Source organism: Vanellus vanellus, assembly GCF_965231255.1.
Source record: "Vanellus vanellus genome assembly, chromosome: 1".
NCBI classification, from domain to species: Eukaryota; Metazoa; Chordata; class Aves; order Charadriiformes; family Charadriidae; genus Vanellus; species Vanellus vanellus.
In genome coordinates, this window is record NC_138905.1 from 80,218,176 (window position 1) to 80,233,641 (window position 15,466).

The following is a 15,466-nucleotide window of genomic DNA, read 5'->3' on the forward strand; positions in this document are numbered from 1 at the left end:
GTACTGTCAGACCTGTTCAAGTTGCCCATGGCCAGCCTGAGCAAGCCAGAATGAAATGGCACCAGGAAAATTCTGAGACTAAGCCAAGAGCAAGACAGCAGCAGGTGGGATAAGGATACTCCAAAGTGTTTCCTCACAGCTGTGTAAATATTTCAGATTAGAAGAGTGTGCTACAGGTCAGGATGAGGTTGAATTGGCAGAGTTGTGCAAGAGACAGTTACATAGTGTATTAAGATAGGCACGTTCCAGAGACCATTATAAAAATCTGAACTTTTTCCTGAAGCTTGGCATTCACCCATAAATGTTCCCTTTCTAAATTTCAAACATAAATACTAGCTGCTCTCTCAGACACCCCTGTATTAAAGATATAGAGCAACTTTTACTCTAGCGAGGTTTTCACAGGGATGTTGAGTTGGTCTTTCACGTGCATCACTTAAAATGTAAATCCTTTGCAAAGTAGTCCAACTTCTGTCAGAGCACAGGATGATTAAGAAACAACTTGATTTCTTCCTCACTGGCCGCTGATAGTACCTTCAAAATGACAAAAATTAGTTCTTTTTTTGCTGGGAGAAGAACTTCAAAAGAAGTAAAAGAAACTACACGTTGCCTGCCACAAAATTCTGAGCAATCAGAAAATCTCTATGCCAAGAATTTAAAGGCAGGTGAATTTATTTATGTATTTTGACATTCCTTCTTCCTGTTTCACAGAATCACTTGGGAGAAACTAGCAGAATTAAGTTTACTATTTTCCCTCAGCAGAATGCAACTTAGTAAAAAAAGGAGAATGAATGTGAGAAGCAGAACTTAACCCTGCCTAACTCACAAACTGTAACAGAGGGGTCAAGTGTTACTTTGGCACAATTTTGAATGGTTGAACTTCATAGGTGATGGATCTTTTTTAGAATCCCTTCTTACTCCAGTGATCTTTTTGCATTTTCTTCTACTGGCTCTTTTGCCCATTTCCTAATAGATTATATACTTATGATACTGCTTCTAAATGTGTTCATTTTAAGTTAGTTAATCCAGAATCAGATGAGACCAACATTTACATCTAGTGGCTTTTTACTAGCTTAAGCAAACTGGGTTTGACTGTTTGAAATCAGTTGACAACAGTTCAGGTTATCTGCAAGATGCATTGGCATTGGCTTGGAACTGCCCTGTAGGCATCGGTCTCCATCCTTGTAGAGGGATGAGCAATGGAGAGTGAATTACCTATATCTCCAGTGGTCCTTCTGACTCAGCACTGAGTCATTTGATGGGGTGCCATACAGGAAGCTTACACTGTTGTTCCCTGCACTTCTTTTATGGGTAAGCAGAGTGCCAATCTTTGGTATTGTCATGCCAGCAATTGCTCACTCCCAGAGTGAGTGCAGCCCCACCCATCCCTGTATGGATCAGATAGGTCAGCAATTTTCCTGGGAGCTGAATTCCCTTTCACAGCTTTCCCTTCAAGAAAAGAGTGTTGGTCACTCAGAATGAAGAGCCAGACTGATGAGTGAATATACTCCCACAGGAAATCATATACCATATGTGCTCAACTTACAGTCATCAGATGTGCCAAGGAATGAATGTGATGATGATTTTATTCTGTTCAGGGTCATTCATGGCAGTGGAACTGCTTGGAGCTGATTTTGAATTGGTTTATGGTAGACAGCAACTTCAGCCATGAGGGGATACTTTAGTTAAGGATTTAAAGAGAAAGATCTTGGAGGAAAGTAAACACTAGTGTGTATGCATCTGTGGTTTTTCCTCTTGCTGCTTTTTCCCTACTTTCTCTCCACCCTGTCCTGGCTCAGGATCACCATGGTTTGGGAGCAGACAGATAGGTCTGCTTCTGTTTGGAGCTTGTCAGAGCCAACTAATGTTTGCAGAGAGTTTGGTGGAGAGCACAGCAAGGCATTCCTTTCTGCTTTCAAGATAGCTGCTCCGTACAGCCAAGGCACTTTAAATAAGTAGGACAAACAATACAATATTCTGGCCTATATTTACAGGCCAAGAATGAGCACAGTGCATGTGAATGTACAGTGATTGGGGTGGATGGTCTGTGGAAGATAGGACACTGAGTAAACTTGGGGGGTTGTTTTTCTATTGTGGCAAAGAAATGAGACTTTAAGAAAAGTCAGCCACAGAGGTACTACAGTTGTAAATTAATTCCTCTTTGATCTTCACATCATTTGGTCTATCCCACAGTAGCTGGCCACGTTACAAGAACAATATATAGCTCTGGAGTTTCATGTCCTCCAGCTGTTTTGTTGTGAGTACCTTAAATAGCTCTATGGATGCATTTTTCTTGTCTGGGACCAAAAGTGTGTGAAATAAGTGTTCTGGAGGCATGTAGTTTCTGCCTAAAATTTAAGGTTTTCCTGTAGACTGTAGCAGCCTTGTATAGATGAACAGCCCATTGAGTAGGCAAAAAGGTTGGTACTATGTCACTGCCTGGCACTACATTTCCTCAGGACTAGAGCTTTTCCTGTTCAGGCCTTTCCCTGAGTAAGTGTTGATCACTCTCCTGATGCCTGCCTGGGTTCCAGGGCAGCTTGAGCCCTTGGGTCTTCACCTCGGCAGGGTCTTCAACAAGTATCGCTACCTTGACAAGACAGCAAGAGGATCATTAAAGAGGATCAGAGCAAATGGAGTGAACAAACAGGCAGCCACAAATAGGCAGCTACTTGTTTCAGTTGTTGACATGTACCCAGCAGTTTCCTTCTCTTAACATCCAAGGCTTCCAACAAACAGCACTGAAATTTGATCTTTGTTTTTCAGATAGAAAACTGTTAATCACTGTGCTCTGGTGGTATTTTCCTCTTTGTCAGTAATTTCCCTAGTCAAAATTGATGGCCTTAGCTAAGCTGAAGGTTTGCACTGTTTATGTCAAGCATTTCATTTTGTGAGGGGATTGTTAGTACGTGAAGACATCGACCTAGAGCCATGATTTATCTACCCCCTAGTGTTAAGAATCACAGCTGGGGAAGTATGATCATGCAAAAGTGATGCTAGAAGTTGTCCTGCTGAAGAAACATAAGTGCTTATATGGGACAACCCATCAGTAGGCAGCAGAGACTAAATAAAATAAGATGAAAATATGCTTATGAAGATGTTACATGCACTTAAAATCAAGGCAGGAATGGAATTTAGCTAGTGTTTCACAATGAGCTTCCTACCAGTGGGTTTTTTTAGATAACTCAGTCTGTATTTCAGACTAAAATATTCTCTACCTTGACCCAAGCCTCTACCATCTAAAACTTACTACCCAATATTTTCCTGGAGACATTTTCCCTTTTTATCCCTGTCCTCTACCTTACAGTGCTCATCATGGTACAATAACAGGAACCACATGTAGAGACACGAATGTCAGGAGATAAGTTTCAAAGCATTTGCACAGAAACACGGTTAGTACAGCTGACTCAGATCTTACTTTCTTCATGTGTGTTCCAGTCAGCTTCTCAAAATTGGATTTCTCTTAACACGTTACCCCAGTAATTACCTTTACATGGTGGTGGAAGGAGATTGTTTTCGTGGTAATGATTTCATTCTGTATATAAATAACTATCTGCATTTATATGGCATTTTTCTGGGCATCTGTAGGTCACACAAAGAAAAACGTTTCCAAGCTGATAGCAATACTCAGTAAGCTCAGCTAGCAGTTTGGCAGTTAGATCCTACACCTTGATCACAATATGGACAATCTGTTTTTGTTTTTTTCTCCACAGATAGCTTTGTCCAGAGACCTTCAAGACCATCCACAGAAACAGTCCACCACAATCCCCCAACCATTGAACTGTTGCATCGTTCTAGATCACCCATCACCAACAACCACCGTCCATCACCAGATCCCGATCAGCGGCCACTGAAGTCCCCTATGGACAACACTATCCGTCGCCTCTCCCCAGCCGACAGGGTGCCGGGGACAAGGCATCAGCAAGAGAACAACCACCAGGAGCCCTATCCTCTCTCAGTGTCCCCGATAGAAAATAACCACTGCCCACCTCCTTCTGAGGTGCTCCAGAAGCCCTCCAGCCCTCGCCAGGAGAACACCAGAGTCATCCAGCTGATGCCTAGCCCTATCATGCATCCTTTGATACTGAACCCCAGGCACTCCGATTTCAAACCACCAAGGTTGTCCGAGGATGGGCTGCACAGGGAGGTAAAGCCAATCAACTTGTCCCACCGAGAAGAGTTAGCTTATATGAACCACATCATGGTGTCTGTATCCCCTCCTGAGGACCATGCAATGCCAGTTGGAAGAATAGCAGGTAAGTGACATTCTCTAAGCTACATCAAAGTTGACGCTCTTCATTCATAACTAACTATCCTGTGTATTAAGAGCTTCTCATTTCCTTTTGCGACTCTGTGACCTCAAGAGTTTACTGGCATTCTGCAAGTTTCACCACATCTGTGGTTTAGACAGTTAAATATGATTAAAACAGTTTCATGGCAGGTAAGCAAACGTGCAGAGTGACTTGTTTGCGACCACAGAATGCGTAATTGGTATTGAAACATTCATGTCCTGACATTCACTGCCTCTCTACCCACTAGCAATCCACTTATTTCCCAAGATACCTATCTCCAAAGCGTTGTCCTGCAAAATGGTAATTTTCCAACAGTTGTATTCACTGTGGTGTCCAATCCTATGGAAGGGAAAAAACCTTCTGTCAGTGACCTTTGAGATGCAGTGTCAAGCTCGCTATTATGGAGATGGCAGGACTAATGAAATATCACCTTAGAGTCCTACTTCATAGGCTTTCCTGTGCTTCTCACACTAGGATTGTCCCTTTTTACAGAAACAAGGCTGCCTTTGTCCCACGCAAACCACAGGCTTTGTCTCACTTTTGTTATCGTAAATAACTGACATCACAACAGCTGAATCAGGAAGCTGAGGTTACAGAAAATGTTTTTTGTACTTGAAAGGGAACTGTAAATAGATAGGGAGAGGGGAAAGGGGAATCCAACCACTTCAGAAATATGCTGAATGCCCCAGTAGCCAATTTCTTTTGAGAGAGGTAAATACACACCACACCCAAAAACATTCCATGCATTTATGTCAGCAGCAAGCTAATGTCATACCCAGCTGCTGTGGGGTATTACACATGTCCACAGAGGTAGATTTTAAACCACCTTATTCTTTTTTGTCCTTGCATGCCTTAAATTTTTTACAGATGTGGTGCTGCCTCAGCTTTAATGAGGAAGATTTGCTTTTTTCTTAAGACTTACCACTTTAAATTCAATTCAAGAGGTACATATCTCACCATCTAGTCAAACATCAAGCACAACAAGGGCCATGATCCTTTTACATAGTAGAGAGATGGGTTACAGAAATTAATCTTCTGACATTTTTGCCTGGCTGACGTTTGTCTCTCTCCTTTTGATTTTTATTACCCACACTATTCTCAGCAAGTTAAGAAATATATTTAATGTTATGGCAGAGAAGATATCCTACTGGTTGCATCACTGGAGATTTCCTTTACATAAATTACTATTGGAAGATCAGGGGGGTTGTTAATTTTTATTTTTCAGAAGGAAACATTCTCTCAAAAAGAAGCCTAGACTGAAAATAATATAAGAAAAAATATGGGGAGCAGGTGGTGGTGTAATTTTTTTAATTTAAACCCAAGAGTTTTCTTACGAAATTGGGATTCTTTGGTTTCTGCATGTTGTGCACTGGGTCCAGCGATGCCAGTCCTGTAACTAGTACTCCCACATCCTTCCCATCCCTATGTTCTTTGCAGGGCAACAGAGCCTAAGCCTATGGATATTTGGGCCTAACACAGTTGCTTGGCAAATCCATGAAGCAGTTTAAAATGTTATACACAGGCTATATTTGCATGCTTAGCTGCTTTCACTTGCAGTCTCGTGGCTTTGCTTAGACCCACCAGCATGGGTGGCATGTCTAAGGAGCTGGTGAAGTATTTCATGCCTAAAAGACTTGAGGTGTACTCAAGCATTCAGTTCAGACGAGGGCAGTGCTTTATGGCCAAGGGTTGGGGGATTACGTAGGTGGCAGTTCTTAGCATCTTAGATTTCTACTGATAACTTTACCAGGGTACTTCCATCAGTACCCCATGTCCTTTAATTGTAAATACCAACAAGCCTCACTTGCTGTACCAGCACAAGATAGTGCTATTCTGGTTGGGTTGTAATGGCTCCAACTATAGTTGGCCCCTATAAATAGCTCACAGCCAATTTAAAGGTGACAAAACCCAGCTTACTACCAAAAATGTAGACAGCCCATGTTTCATACCTGAAGTCAGCTTCATTGGTGCTATTGAATTCAATGGCAGCCTACTTAGGCCCCCTAGAAAGAAAGGACACACCTTTCTACCTGCTTCCTCCTGTGTCACAATCTTCAATTTAGAGCTCTTGCCATTAAGTGATTTCAGTTTGAGAGAGTTTCTTTTTTAAGTCAGCATAAATCTATTTTCCACCTGAGTGTTCTTATCTTCACTGACACTGCTATAGTTAACATGAAGACTTTTGACCAACCATGGCTTGCCACTGCAAATTGAGACCCACCATGAAAATTATAACTCTTGGCTCTTAAACTGCAAATATACATCACTACGATGTATTGTTGACAAGAGCTTTTTAAAAATCACTGGCATAATTTCCATTTTCTGGATGAGGAAGACTGATGGGTTGGGTAATGAAAAAATTTACCAATAGTCCAGTGTCAGAGCGAAGTGCTTATCTGTTTATGCTGGTGAGAAGAGATCCTTGACTTTCTACTGGCTTAACCATTTGCGTGCAGGTGATTTTCAGGGGAGATAGCAATGAGGAGCAGCTACCAGGGAAGCCTCATGGGCTGCTGACTAAAACACTGGGCTGAGCTCCAAAACATGTTCTATTCCCAGCTCAGATATTTTAAATTGTAAAAGGAATTCTTCCTGGATGTAAGACACCTCACAGCCTCATAAACCTGTTTACTTGTAGATATAATCTGTTTTTAAATGCAGCATGCAATTACTTGGTGCTGAGGAACAAAACAATGTTTTTGCTTGCTGTTATCCACAAATACTCTGTTTTCAGGAGGTCGATCAATAGAGCTCTGGACTTCCTGTCAGACAAAAAAATAACTTCTACTCACCGTCTGACTAATCTTCCCTACCTTTTTATGTAATATCACTTCTCAAAATATTAATTTTACTGGTAAAGCACTTTCCCTTTTCCAGCAAAGAATTTCAAGTTGAAGGTCTTATTCTCTTTTTCTCTAAGGCCATTTTACACTTTCCTAGCAAAGCAAGAGGCATAAAGTATCTTTATGTTACTCATTAAGGTCCCATATATTATTCATCAATGGCTAGAGTTGATTTTAAAAATTATGTTTAGCTGTCTTCTCAACACAATATGCACAAGTCTTTTCCGTAACTTCATCAGAACTAGAGGTCATTGTGTTGGGATGATCCAAAGGCAGATTTGCATCCCTTGTAAATACACCAGGCAAGGGTTAAGCTAATGTAACTCAGGCGTCAATAGTCATCTAGCTACAACAGCACTTAAAAGTATTAAAAATACCTCAGAAGGGAACTTTAGCAGACCGGTGTAATGGACAATTTTCACCACTGGAATTTCTAATTCAAAGCAGCAACAGTGTTTGTTGGTAGTCAGCTCCTAACTCTAGCAAGCAGGCAGACTATCTGGCTTACCTATGAATTTTTTTAATAGTCTGTCTTCTTGGTTCCCCCCAAATAGTCTCCAAGAATTTCCCTCTGTGGGGAAACAGAATATACTTTTTTTTTCTTTTTTTTTTTTTTTAATGCAGTTGCAGTTTCAATCGAGAGGCATCTGAAATTAGCCATTCTGTGGAATGGAAATTCCAATCCCCATACACCTCTGACTGGGAGGGTTTTGTTATCAAACATTTTAGGACTTTGATATCTCATAAAAGGTACTTCCCCAAGATACAAGGAGAGGCAGGGGTTATTGCACTGGCAGGTGTTCGTAGCGCGTCATGGCTGAGGCATGCACTTGCAGCCTTAGTGGAACCAGAGCCCCCAGAAACCCTCCTTGCAGCCATCCTGAAGTTCTACCCCCATGGCTTTCCTTGGGAGATTCACCATTAACAATCAGGGCAGGTTTTCACCACAGAACTTTATTTAGGAGTCAAAAATGTCCTTTTTTCAGGTATCCAGGTCCAGCTCAACTTCTTAGCATGAAGGAAAAGGGGATCTCACCAGAAACCTGTTGGTTGCCTAAAGACACAGAAATTCCTGCAAGAGACAGTTATGGGATTATCCAACTACAACAGGCTTGATTTCATCCTAACTTTTATCACATAGAGGTTGGCTTAGAAACATCCAAATTCACCTCACTTTTGATTCAGTCACTTAAAACTTGCTAATATAATACTGGATGTTTCCTGTGAGGGGAAATATATTGCTGAGCAGGTTCCTGAGATTTCCAGCTCCAAGTGTCTTTTTCTGTACTAGTTGTCTGGGACTGAAAGGCTTGTTAACTAATCATTGGCAAATGCTGGCTATGAAACTTTGGGATACAGATAACTCTTTACTCGAGCACTGCTCAGTACAGATACTAACCAAACAACTGCACGGGTGTGAACGTCAGGTGCCAGAGAGCAGTGGTAGGTGCAGCTGGACACCCCCAAGGGCTTCCTGTCCTGTTGGAATTGGGACCCAATAAAACCCATTAAGCTCCAGGTTCACTCTGTGCATGTCTGAGGCAGACCTATCCCGTTTGTACAAGCAGCTTGGAAGGATGAGTATTGCTGTTCCTCTGCAGAGCCCCACCCTGCCCATTGCTTTTGATTCTGCTCTGCATTTGGTAGGGGAAGAAGTCTAAAGGCAGGTGAGTCTTGAGCCTGTTGTTGTTTATTAGTATACCGTTCTTATCAGCTGGGTTACCTTAGCAACTGGGCTGTATTTGACTTTATGAGATGCCAGATTTGTTTCTTCCCCTTCAGGAGTCTGAGGAAAAGCCAGGTAATGTTTAAACTGTTCAGAGGCACGTTGTCTACCACTGTATTGCTTTGGCCCATAAAACTATTAACTGCTGTTGGAATGAGGACAGGCAAGATTCTTACCCTGCCAAAGTCATGAAAGAGGTCTACCTCCAGCTGTGCTTCTGACTTCCTGTCCCTGCCTCAGCCCCTCTGTGTGCCACACATCCAGAGAGGTACAGGGGCGTAGCATGAACCCTGCAGATTTGTAGCAAGATGCATGTAAATGACTTCTCAACAGAAACAGTCTGACTGCTGAAACTGAAAATGCAATCCCCTATTAAGAGCACATCAGCTATGAATGACTCACATTCTACTAAAATATACAAAACAGTGCTTACCATGGATGTAGGCTATTTGCTAGCTCTGAGCATGGGGAGGTCTTCCACCCCAAAGCTCTGTAAGGATAGTAGTTTGGTTGTTTTGTGTGGGGAGAGAGGTTGAAGGGGAACAGAGCCAGGGATTCCTCTCCTCTTTTGTTTGAAAAACTTAATCACTTCTCATAAATTTGCGTGGGAGGGGAAAATACAGGAGGAATTAGTTGAGTGAATCTTTCACAAGCAGTGCTTAAAAAAACTGCTAATCAACTGTTAGTTAATTTTTTCCTTTGGAGCTGAGCTGGAAACCTTCTTTTAAAGGAGGATAAGGAAAACAAACTCAGTTGATTGAGCTATTAGATTCATGAAACTAAACATTTAGAGCTTAAACATCACAAGTCGCCACACTTCAAAACACAGTACCTTGGTCATCAGTGTGTCTTCTTCAACTTGTCTACTAGGACCAGAGCCCCAGTGCCCACATTGCCCGCATTTGCTCCAAATGTGTCGATGTGACATTTACGACTGTGGCAAGTTGTAGGATGATCTTTTTCTTTTTTTAACTGATATACCAGCAAAATCCTGTGTGCAAGTGCAGTTACACCACATTAGTTTATTTTCCTTTCTGTACAAAATAGCTGCACAGGCACAGTTACTATGCAATGGCATATGCTGTGTGATAGGGAGGGAGAGTGGGAAAGGAGGCAAAGAGTTATGCCTGTAAAGGGGGTAAACCACAACAACTAAGCATAACTTAGGAGTTAGAAGTTTTGCAGCAGCTAATAATGTAAGTCCTCACATAAGGGATGCAGCTGCTTCTTCCATTTGATTTTTAGTGTTTGCAATACAGTAGTATCTATAGGCTCTATTGTGCTACAGTTCCTGCCCCAAAGAGTTTACTATCCAAACAGACAAGGTAACTATAACGAAAGGAGGCACACACAAAGGTGAAAGGTGTTTTCAAGAGTTCCAACACTGATCAGAAGCAGGGTTGGAAAGAGAGAGCTATACAGCATAGCAGAATAAAATTACGTATTACAGTGTATCAGTAGATACTATCTGACCAGTCCCCCACTCAAAACTGTAGGTTGAATTTACTTCCAGATTTTTGTTACTAGTAACACCTTTTGGTATGCTATAATGCCTCACATTTACATGTTCCAATTTGTTTAAAAAATGTATTATCCAATTCAAAATTGGAACAACCAACACCCTGCACTACTGGTCAGTCTGTTTTTGTTCTTTGCTTAAACATCTCATTGTGACAGCAACCTGAGCTAGCCATAAACTCAAGAGGCCAGCTACATAACTTGCACCTGAGCTATCTGCTGCTGCTTTTGTCTGTTGCAGCATTTAAAGCTAGTCATAATGTTTCTGTGATACAGCCACTTCTGTGTTCATGTTGCAGTCATCCTCTAAGCAAAAGCAAAGCCTGCCCAACTGTGCCCATCTACTACTGGGACAATAACCTGGATTCTTGAACCCAAATCTGTCTTTCTGGTCTTTTTTTGGGTTGGGTATGAATTGTCTATGTGTGTAAGGCAATGAGCTCAACAGGTGTTAGCAGTAAAGGCTTGAACCTAATTTCCTCATATAGTCATTTGGTGGTTGGCAGGTGACCATTCCAGAATGACAATACTGCTTTGCAGGTAGAAACCTTCTTCTAGAAGAGAGTCACTTATGTGGACAGACATGTCCACACAGTCCTGCTGTGGCACTTCATATTAGGAAAAGTTCACACCAGGTTAGGTTCTCTATGTATGCCAGCCTTACTGTCCATCTAGTGATGTGCATTGCTGTTTCATTCATTGCTATCCCCCCTTTCAAAGTTGCATCATGAGCTTTGCTGTGGTGAAGTCTTATCTAAACTGAAAATTACTGGTCTGTCCTTCTTTGTAGAGGATGACTGCTGACAAACCAAGCTGTAGAGTCTTAGTTTTATTGTGTGCTTCCTTAGAAGCATTCTAATTTTTTAAGATGGCAGCTATCATTGCTAATGCCATAGGAGCCTATCTGTATACATGCCTGAGACTGCCAAGGCTATCTTCACCTCTCTCATGAGGCATGATCCCAGCAGGGTTTGGCAGCTTATAGTACTGACTGGTGGGCTTTGCGAAGCACAGACTTTGAGGGCAACTGTGACAAGACCATATCAGCAGCTGAATAGTTATAAGTTACAGCCTGACAAACTACAGAAAACCAAAACAGTGGTTCACTTTAGCATACTAAGTTGTAAGTGATGGGGGCTCAGTGCCTGCTTTCCAGGCAGCAGCTCATACAGATTGGAGCCTTGAAAGAACCTGGGAATCTTGGTGTAGGCATGGCCTGTCACTCCCATTTGGATATGACCATGGTAACATCACTGGCCTTGTTTAATCACTTGCCTTTGCAGTCATGTACACTTTTACATTTGCAGTATATGGCACATCTATTTCAAGCCCCTTGTGGAAAGCCAGACTACTATAAAGAGACTGAAATATGTATGAGAATCAAGCTCATAGAGTTCATACTCATAGGAGAAGTTTTCATTATAACCTTGAGAGTCATCTTAACATGGTATTAACAATTAATTTCAGCATGAAAGTATGCCTTCCCTGCCAATTTAACTAATGACACTCAAGCAATCGCTGAATGGCAATAGCATGGATAGGTGGTTGCAGATTTTCTGTGAAGTATCTTGCTTTACAGCCACGTCCAGTCCTATTGCTCAGTTACAAGAGCAGAAATAGCAGTCAGGGTTTGTTCTGGTCCACTCAGAAGCCAGGACTGACTAAGCCATAGGAAAGCTCAGTTGTTTAGATTTCATCTTTCTCATTGCTGTACTGCAGCACTTACATGGCATGGCTAGACAGATGTGGTAAATGCGTTCAGAGTACCCTCAGCTTCTATTTGGGTCAGCAGTATATTAAACACTTTTTTAAGAAACTCACCTTTTAATGAAAACATACCCCTTATTTTCCCTACAGGGGACAGTGTATATCACACACTTTATTCAGGCTAGAGTTGTGTCGGTAATTCAGGTTTTCTTCTACAAAACAAACTTGCATCACTTTGAACCCTTAGTTAAACCAGGAAAATACACCTGTAGTGTTGACACTACACTTCACTCTCTTCAGAGACAGGCCTATTTAAGTCTGGGTTTAATACTAATCAGTCAGAAGTGGCATACAAAAGTTTGCATCAGTTTATGTTAATTCAAATGCACACCTTTAAATTGGTAAGACTACTGTTTTCCATCTCTGTTGAGCGAAGGGAAGGGAGTTAGAGTTTGGCTGTGTCTAAATGTGGAGATTTAACCCCAAGAAGGGGAGGTCACATTTCAGTTTTCTGCAAGGGGCCTATCAGAAGTCAAAAGTTTATGGCTTATGAAGTCCCTTCAGGAGAGGCTTCCTGGGAACACACTAGGAGCCATGTCCTTCAGCCATGCTCACACCTCTCAGAGCACTCTAGGCTTTCTAATGGAGCGCAGAACTGAGGTTCTTGGGCAGTAGTCTCCTACAGACAATGATTTTCTGCTGTTGAAAAAAACTAAAACAGAAGTCTGAGCCTGAGGGTGAACTGAGCTTGTGAAAGAAGATAATGGAGATTCTCACATTGTGGGGTCAAAAGTTATTACTCTTGTTGGGAATGCCTTTGCTGTAGTTAAGTCACTCCTGTCTTTGCCGACTTCTCATAAGTACAATTCAGGAGATAAAGCTTCATCCTTAATTCTTAAATTCCCATCATTGAAGTGTTTGGCCAGTTTTCTAATGTTAAAGTGATTGTGAGGTGTTTGTAGGATGTGCATGTGAACAGGCAGAGGCTGAATTTCTTTCCTTTTTCCTAGTCATCACCCTTCATGACCAATAAAGGTGAGGAAATGCCACAGGAGGATCAGAGGCAGGTTTCTTTAGCAAGATAAATGCAAGAGTGCTTTCTACCATTGTGGTGGAGCAGGAAAAAAAAGCCACTTGAAGCTAATACTGGAAATACCTGTCTGTTTGGTGGGGATAAGGGGATGGAGCAGGAGAATAGGACAGGGGGAAAAAAAGACATTTTTTAATACAACAGATTTTAGCTCGCAAAGGCTTCATCTATCAAACCGTCTCTGGCCCATTTGTTACATATTTGTTGTGATTTGAGGGCTCTTTGCAACAACAACATGAGGGATATGAACCTTTTGGATCCTACTTCCCCTTACACGTTTTTATTGCCAAAGACAGAGCTTGGCCTCGTCTTGCTGTGTTACTTTTACAACCTCACAGCACAACTGTTTGCAGCATGAGTCTCAGGTTTCTGCTCTCCTTCTGCCTGATCTCCCACTCGGCATTTGGGTACAAGACAGAAGCAACATACAACTGTTGTATTGTGCGATCTGGCAACCTCTTTCCTCAGCCCCAGCTTGAATTTATTGAGCTGAACAAACAGTTGTCTGTCAAGAGGTGTCTCCACATAGAAACATTGGCTTTGCTGTTCCAGTTTACCATCCTGCTTCCAACAGCAGCCAACATTCATGGAAAGAAAACTTTTCCCTCAGTAACCTGGACACGGATTACCATATAGGGATGAGCAGGACTTCTCCATCTCAGGATCAATGCTCCCTCAGTCCTCAGAGCCATTTAACCCCTTAATCATGAGACTTGGTTACTTTTTCATTGTAGTTGTGTTTGCTAAAATAAGTACGTCATGGAGTTAGATACTGAGGTTGGATTGTGTCTCAACACAGCAGTAATCCTACTGTAGCTATTTCTTTCTTTCTCAGTGTGCTGTCTGTTGTTTTGCCAATATTTTTTTTTGCCTCAGAAAAGGCTTTCAGCAAGAATACAGGAACTGATTTGATATGGTCAAGCCGTATGTGTTCCATCTCCTTTGCACCAGCTTTATTTTTCTTCCCTCTCCATTTGTGTGATGAGAGCAAGTTAGCTGAGTAGTTCTCACCACAGTCCTGAAACAAGTAACAGTATCAGCCAGCCTAATGAGCTTCATGTACCAGTTAGATAGCCTGAAGGTCCATTTGGCTTGTCCAGAAAGCTGTGCCTGTTGCACAGTACAGGATGTGGTTAAATTGCAATTAGAGTGCATCTCCATGGCAAGCCTAAACCAAGTCAGGACTTAGGAGATGTCTCCCAATCTTTTTTATTTTCCGTATAAGTGAACAGCCATTAACCTTTGTGATTTCTTGGTTCTGGCTACAGTTTAAACAAACACAGATGCCCCAAAGTAGTGTTGTCTTCTCAGAGACTTACTGACCTTCTCCAGCAAGTGGGATCATAGAATCATAGAATGGTTTAGGTTGGAAGGGACCTTGAAGATCATCTAGTTCCAGCCCCCCTGCCATAGACAGGGACACCTCCCACTAGACCAGGTTGCTCAAAGCCCCATCCAGCCTCCAGGGATGGAGCTTCCACAGCTTCTCTGGGCAACTTGGGCCTCACCATCCTCAGAGTGAAAAATTTCTTCCCAATATCTGATCTAAATCTGCCCTCTTCCAGTTTAAAGCCATTCCCCCTCGTCCTATCACTACATGCCCTTGTAAAAAGTCCCCCTCCGGCTTTCCTGTAGGCCCCCTTTAAGAACTGGAAGGCCGCTATAAGGTGTCCCCAGAGCCTTGTCTTCTCCAGGCTGAACAACCCCAACTCTATCAGCCTGTCCTCATAGGAGAGGTGCTCCCAGCCCTCTGATCGTCTTTGTGGCCCTCCTCTGGACCCACTCCAACAGGTCCATGCCTTTCCTATGTTGGGGGCTCCAGAGCTGGATGCAGTACTCCAGGTGGGGTCTCACCAGAGCAGAAGGGCAGAATCACCCCCCTTGACCTGCTGGCCACACTTCTTCTAATGCAGCCCAGTATATGGTTGACTTTCTGATCGCGCGTTGCTGGCTCATGTTGAGCTTCTCATCAGTCAGCACCCCCAGGTTCTTCTCCTCAGGGCTGCTCTTGATCCATTCTCTGCCGAGCCTGTATTTGTGCTTGGGATTGCCCCAACCCAGACGTAGGACCTTGCACTTGGCCTTGTTGAGCTTTATGAGGTTGGCATGGGCCCACCTCTGCAGTCTGTCCAGGTCCCTCTGGATGGCATCCTTCCCCTCCAGCATGTCTACCTCACCAAACAGCTTGGTATCATCGGCAAACTTGCTGAGGGTGCACTCGATCCCACTGTCCGTGTCACCGAGAAAGATGTTGAACAGCACCAGTCCCAGTACTGACCCCTGAGGAACACCA

The 15,466-nt window shown here is 42.6% G+C and overlaps 1 protein-coding gene across 1 annotated transcript in view; it reads left to right on the plus strand.

Annotated features, from left to right (window-relative positions):
• Positions 1-15,466, plus strand: part of ETV6 (ETS variant transcription factor 6) — a 144,556-nt gene that overhangs the window by 113,977 nt on the left and 15,113 nt on the right. The window contains exon 5 of the mRNA XM_082479568.1: positions 3,711-4,253. Coding sequence (XP_082335694.1) covers positions 3,711-4,253 — 543 coding nt within the window. The remainder of the gene's footprint in view (positions 1-3,710; positions 4,254-15,466) is intronic.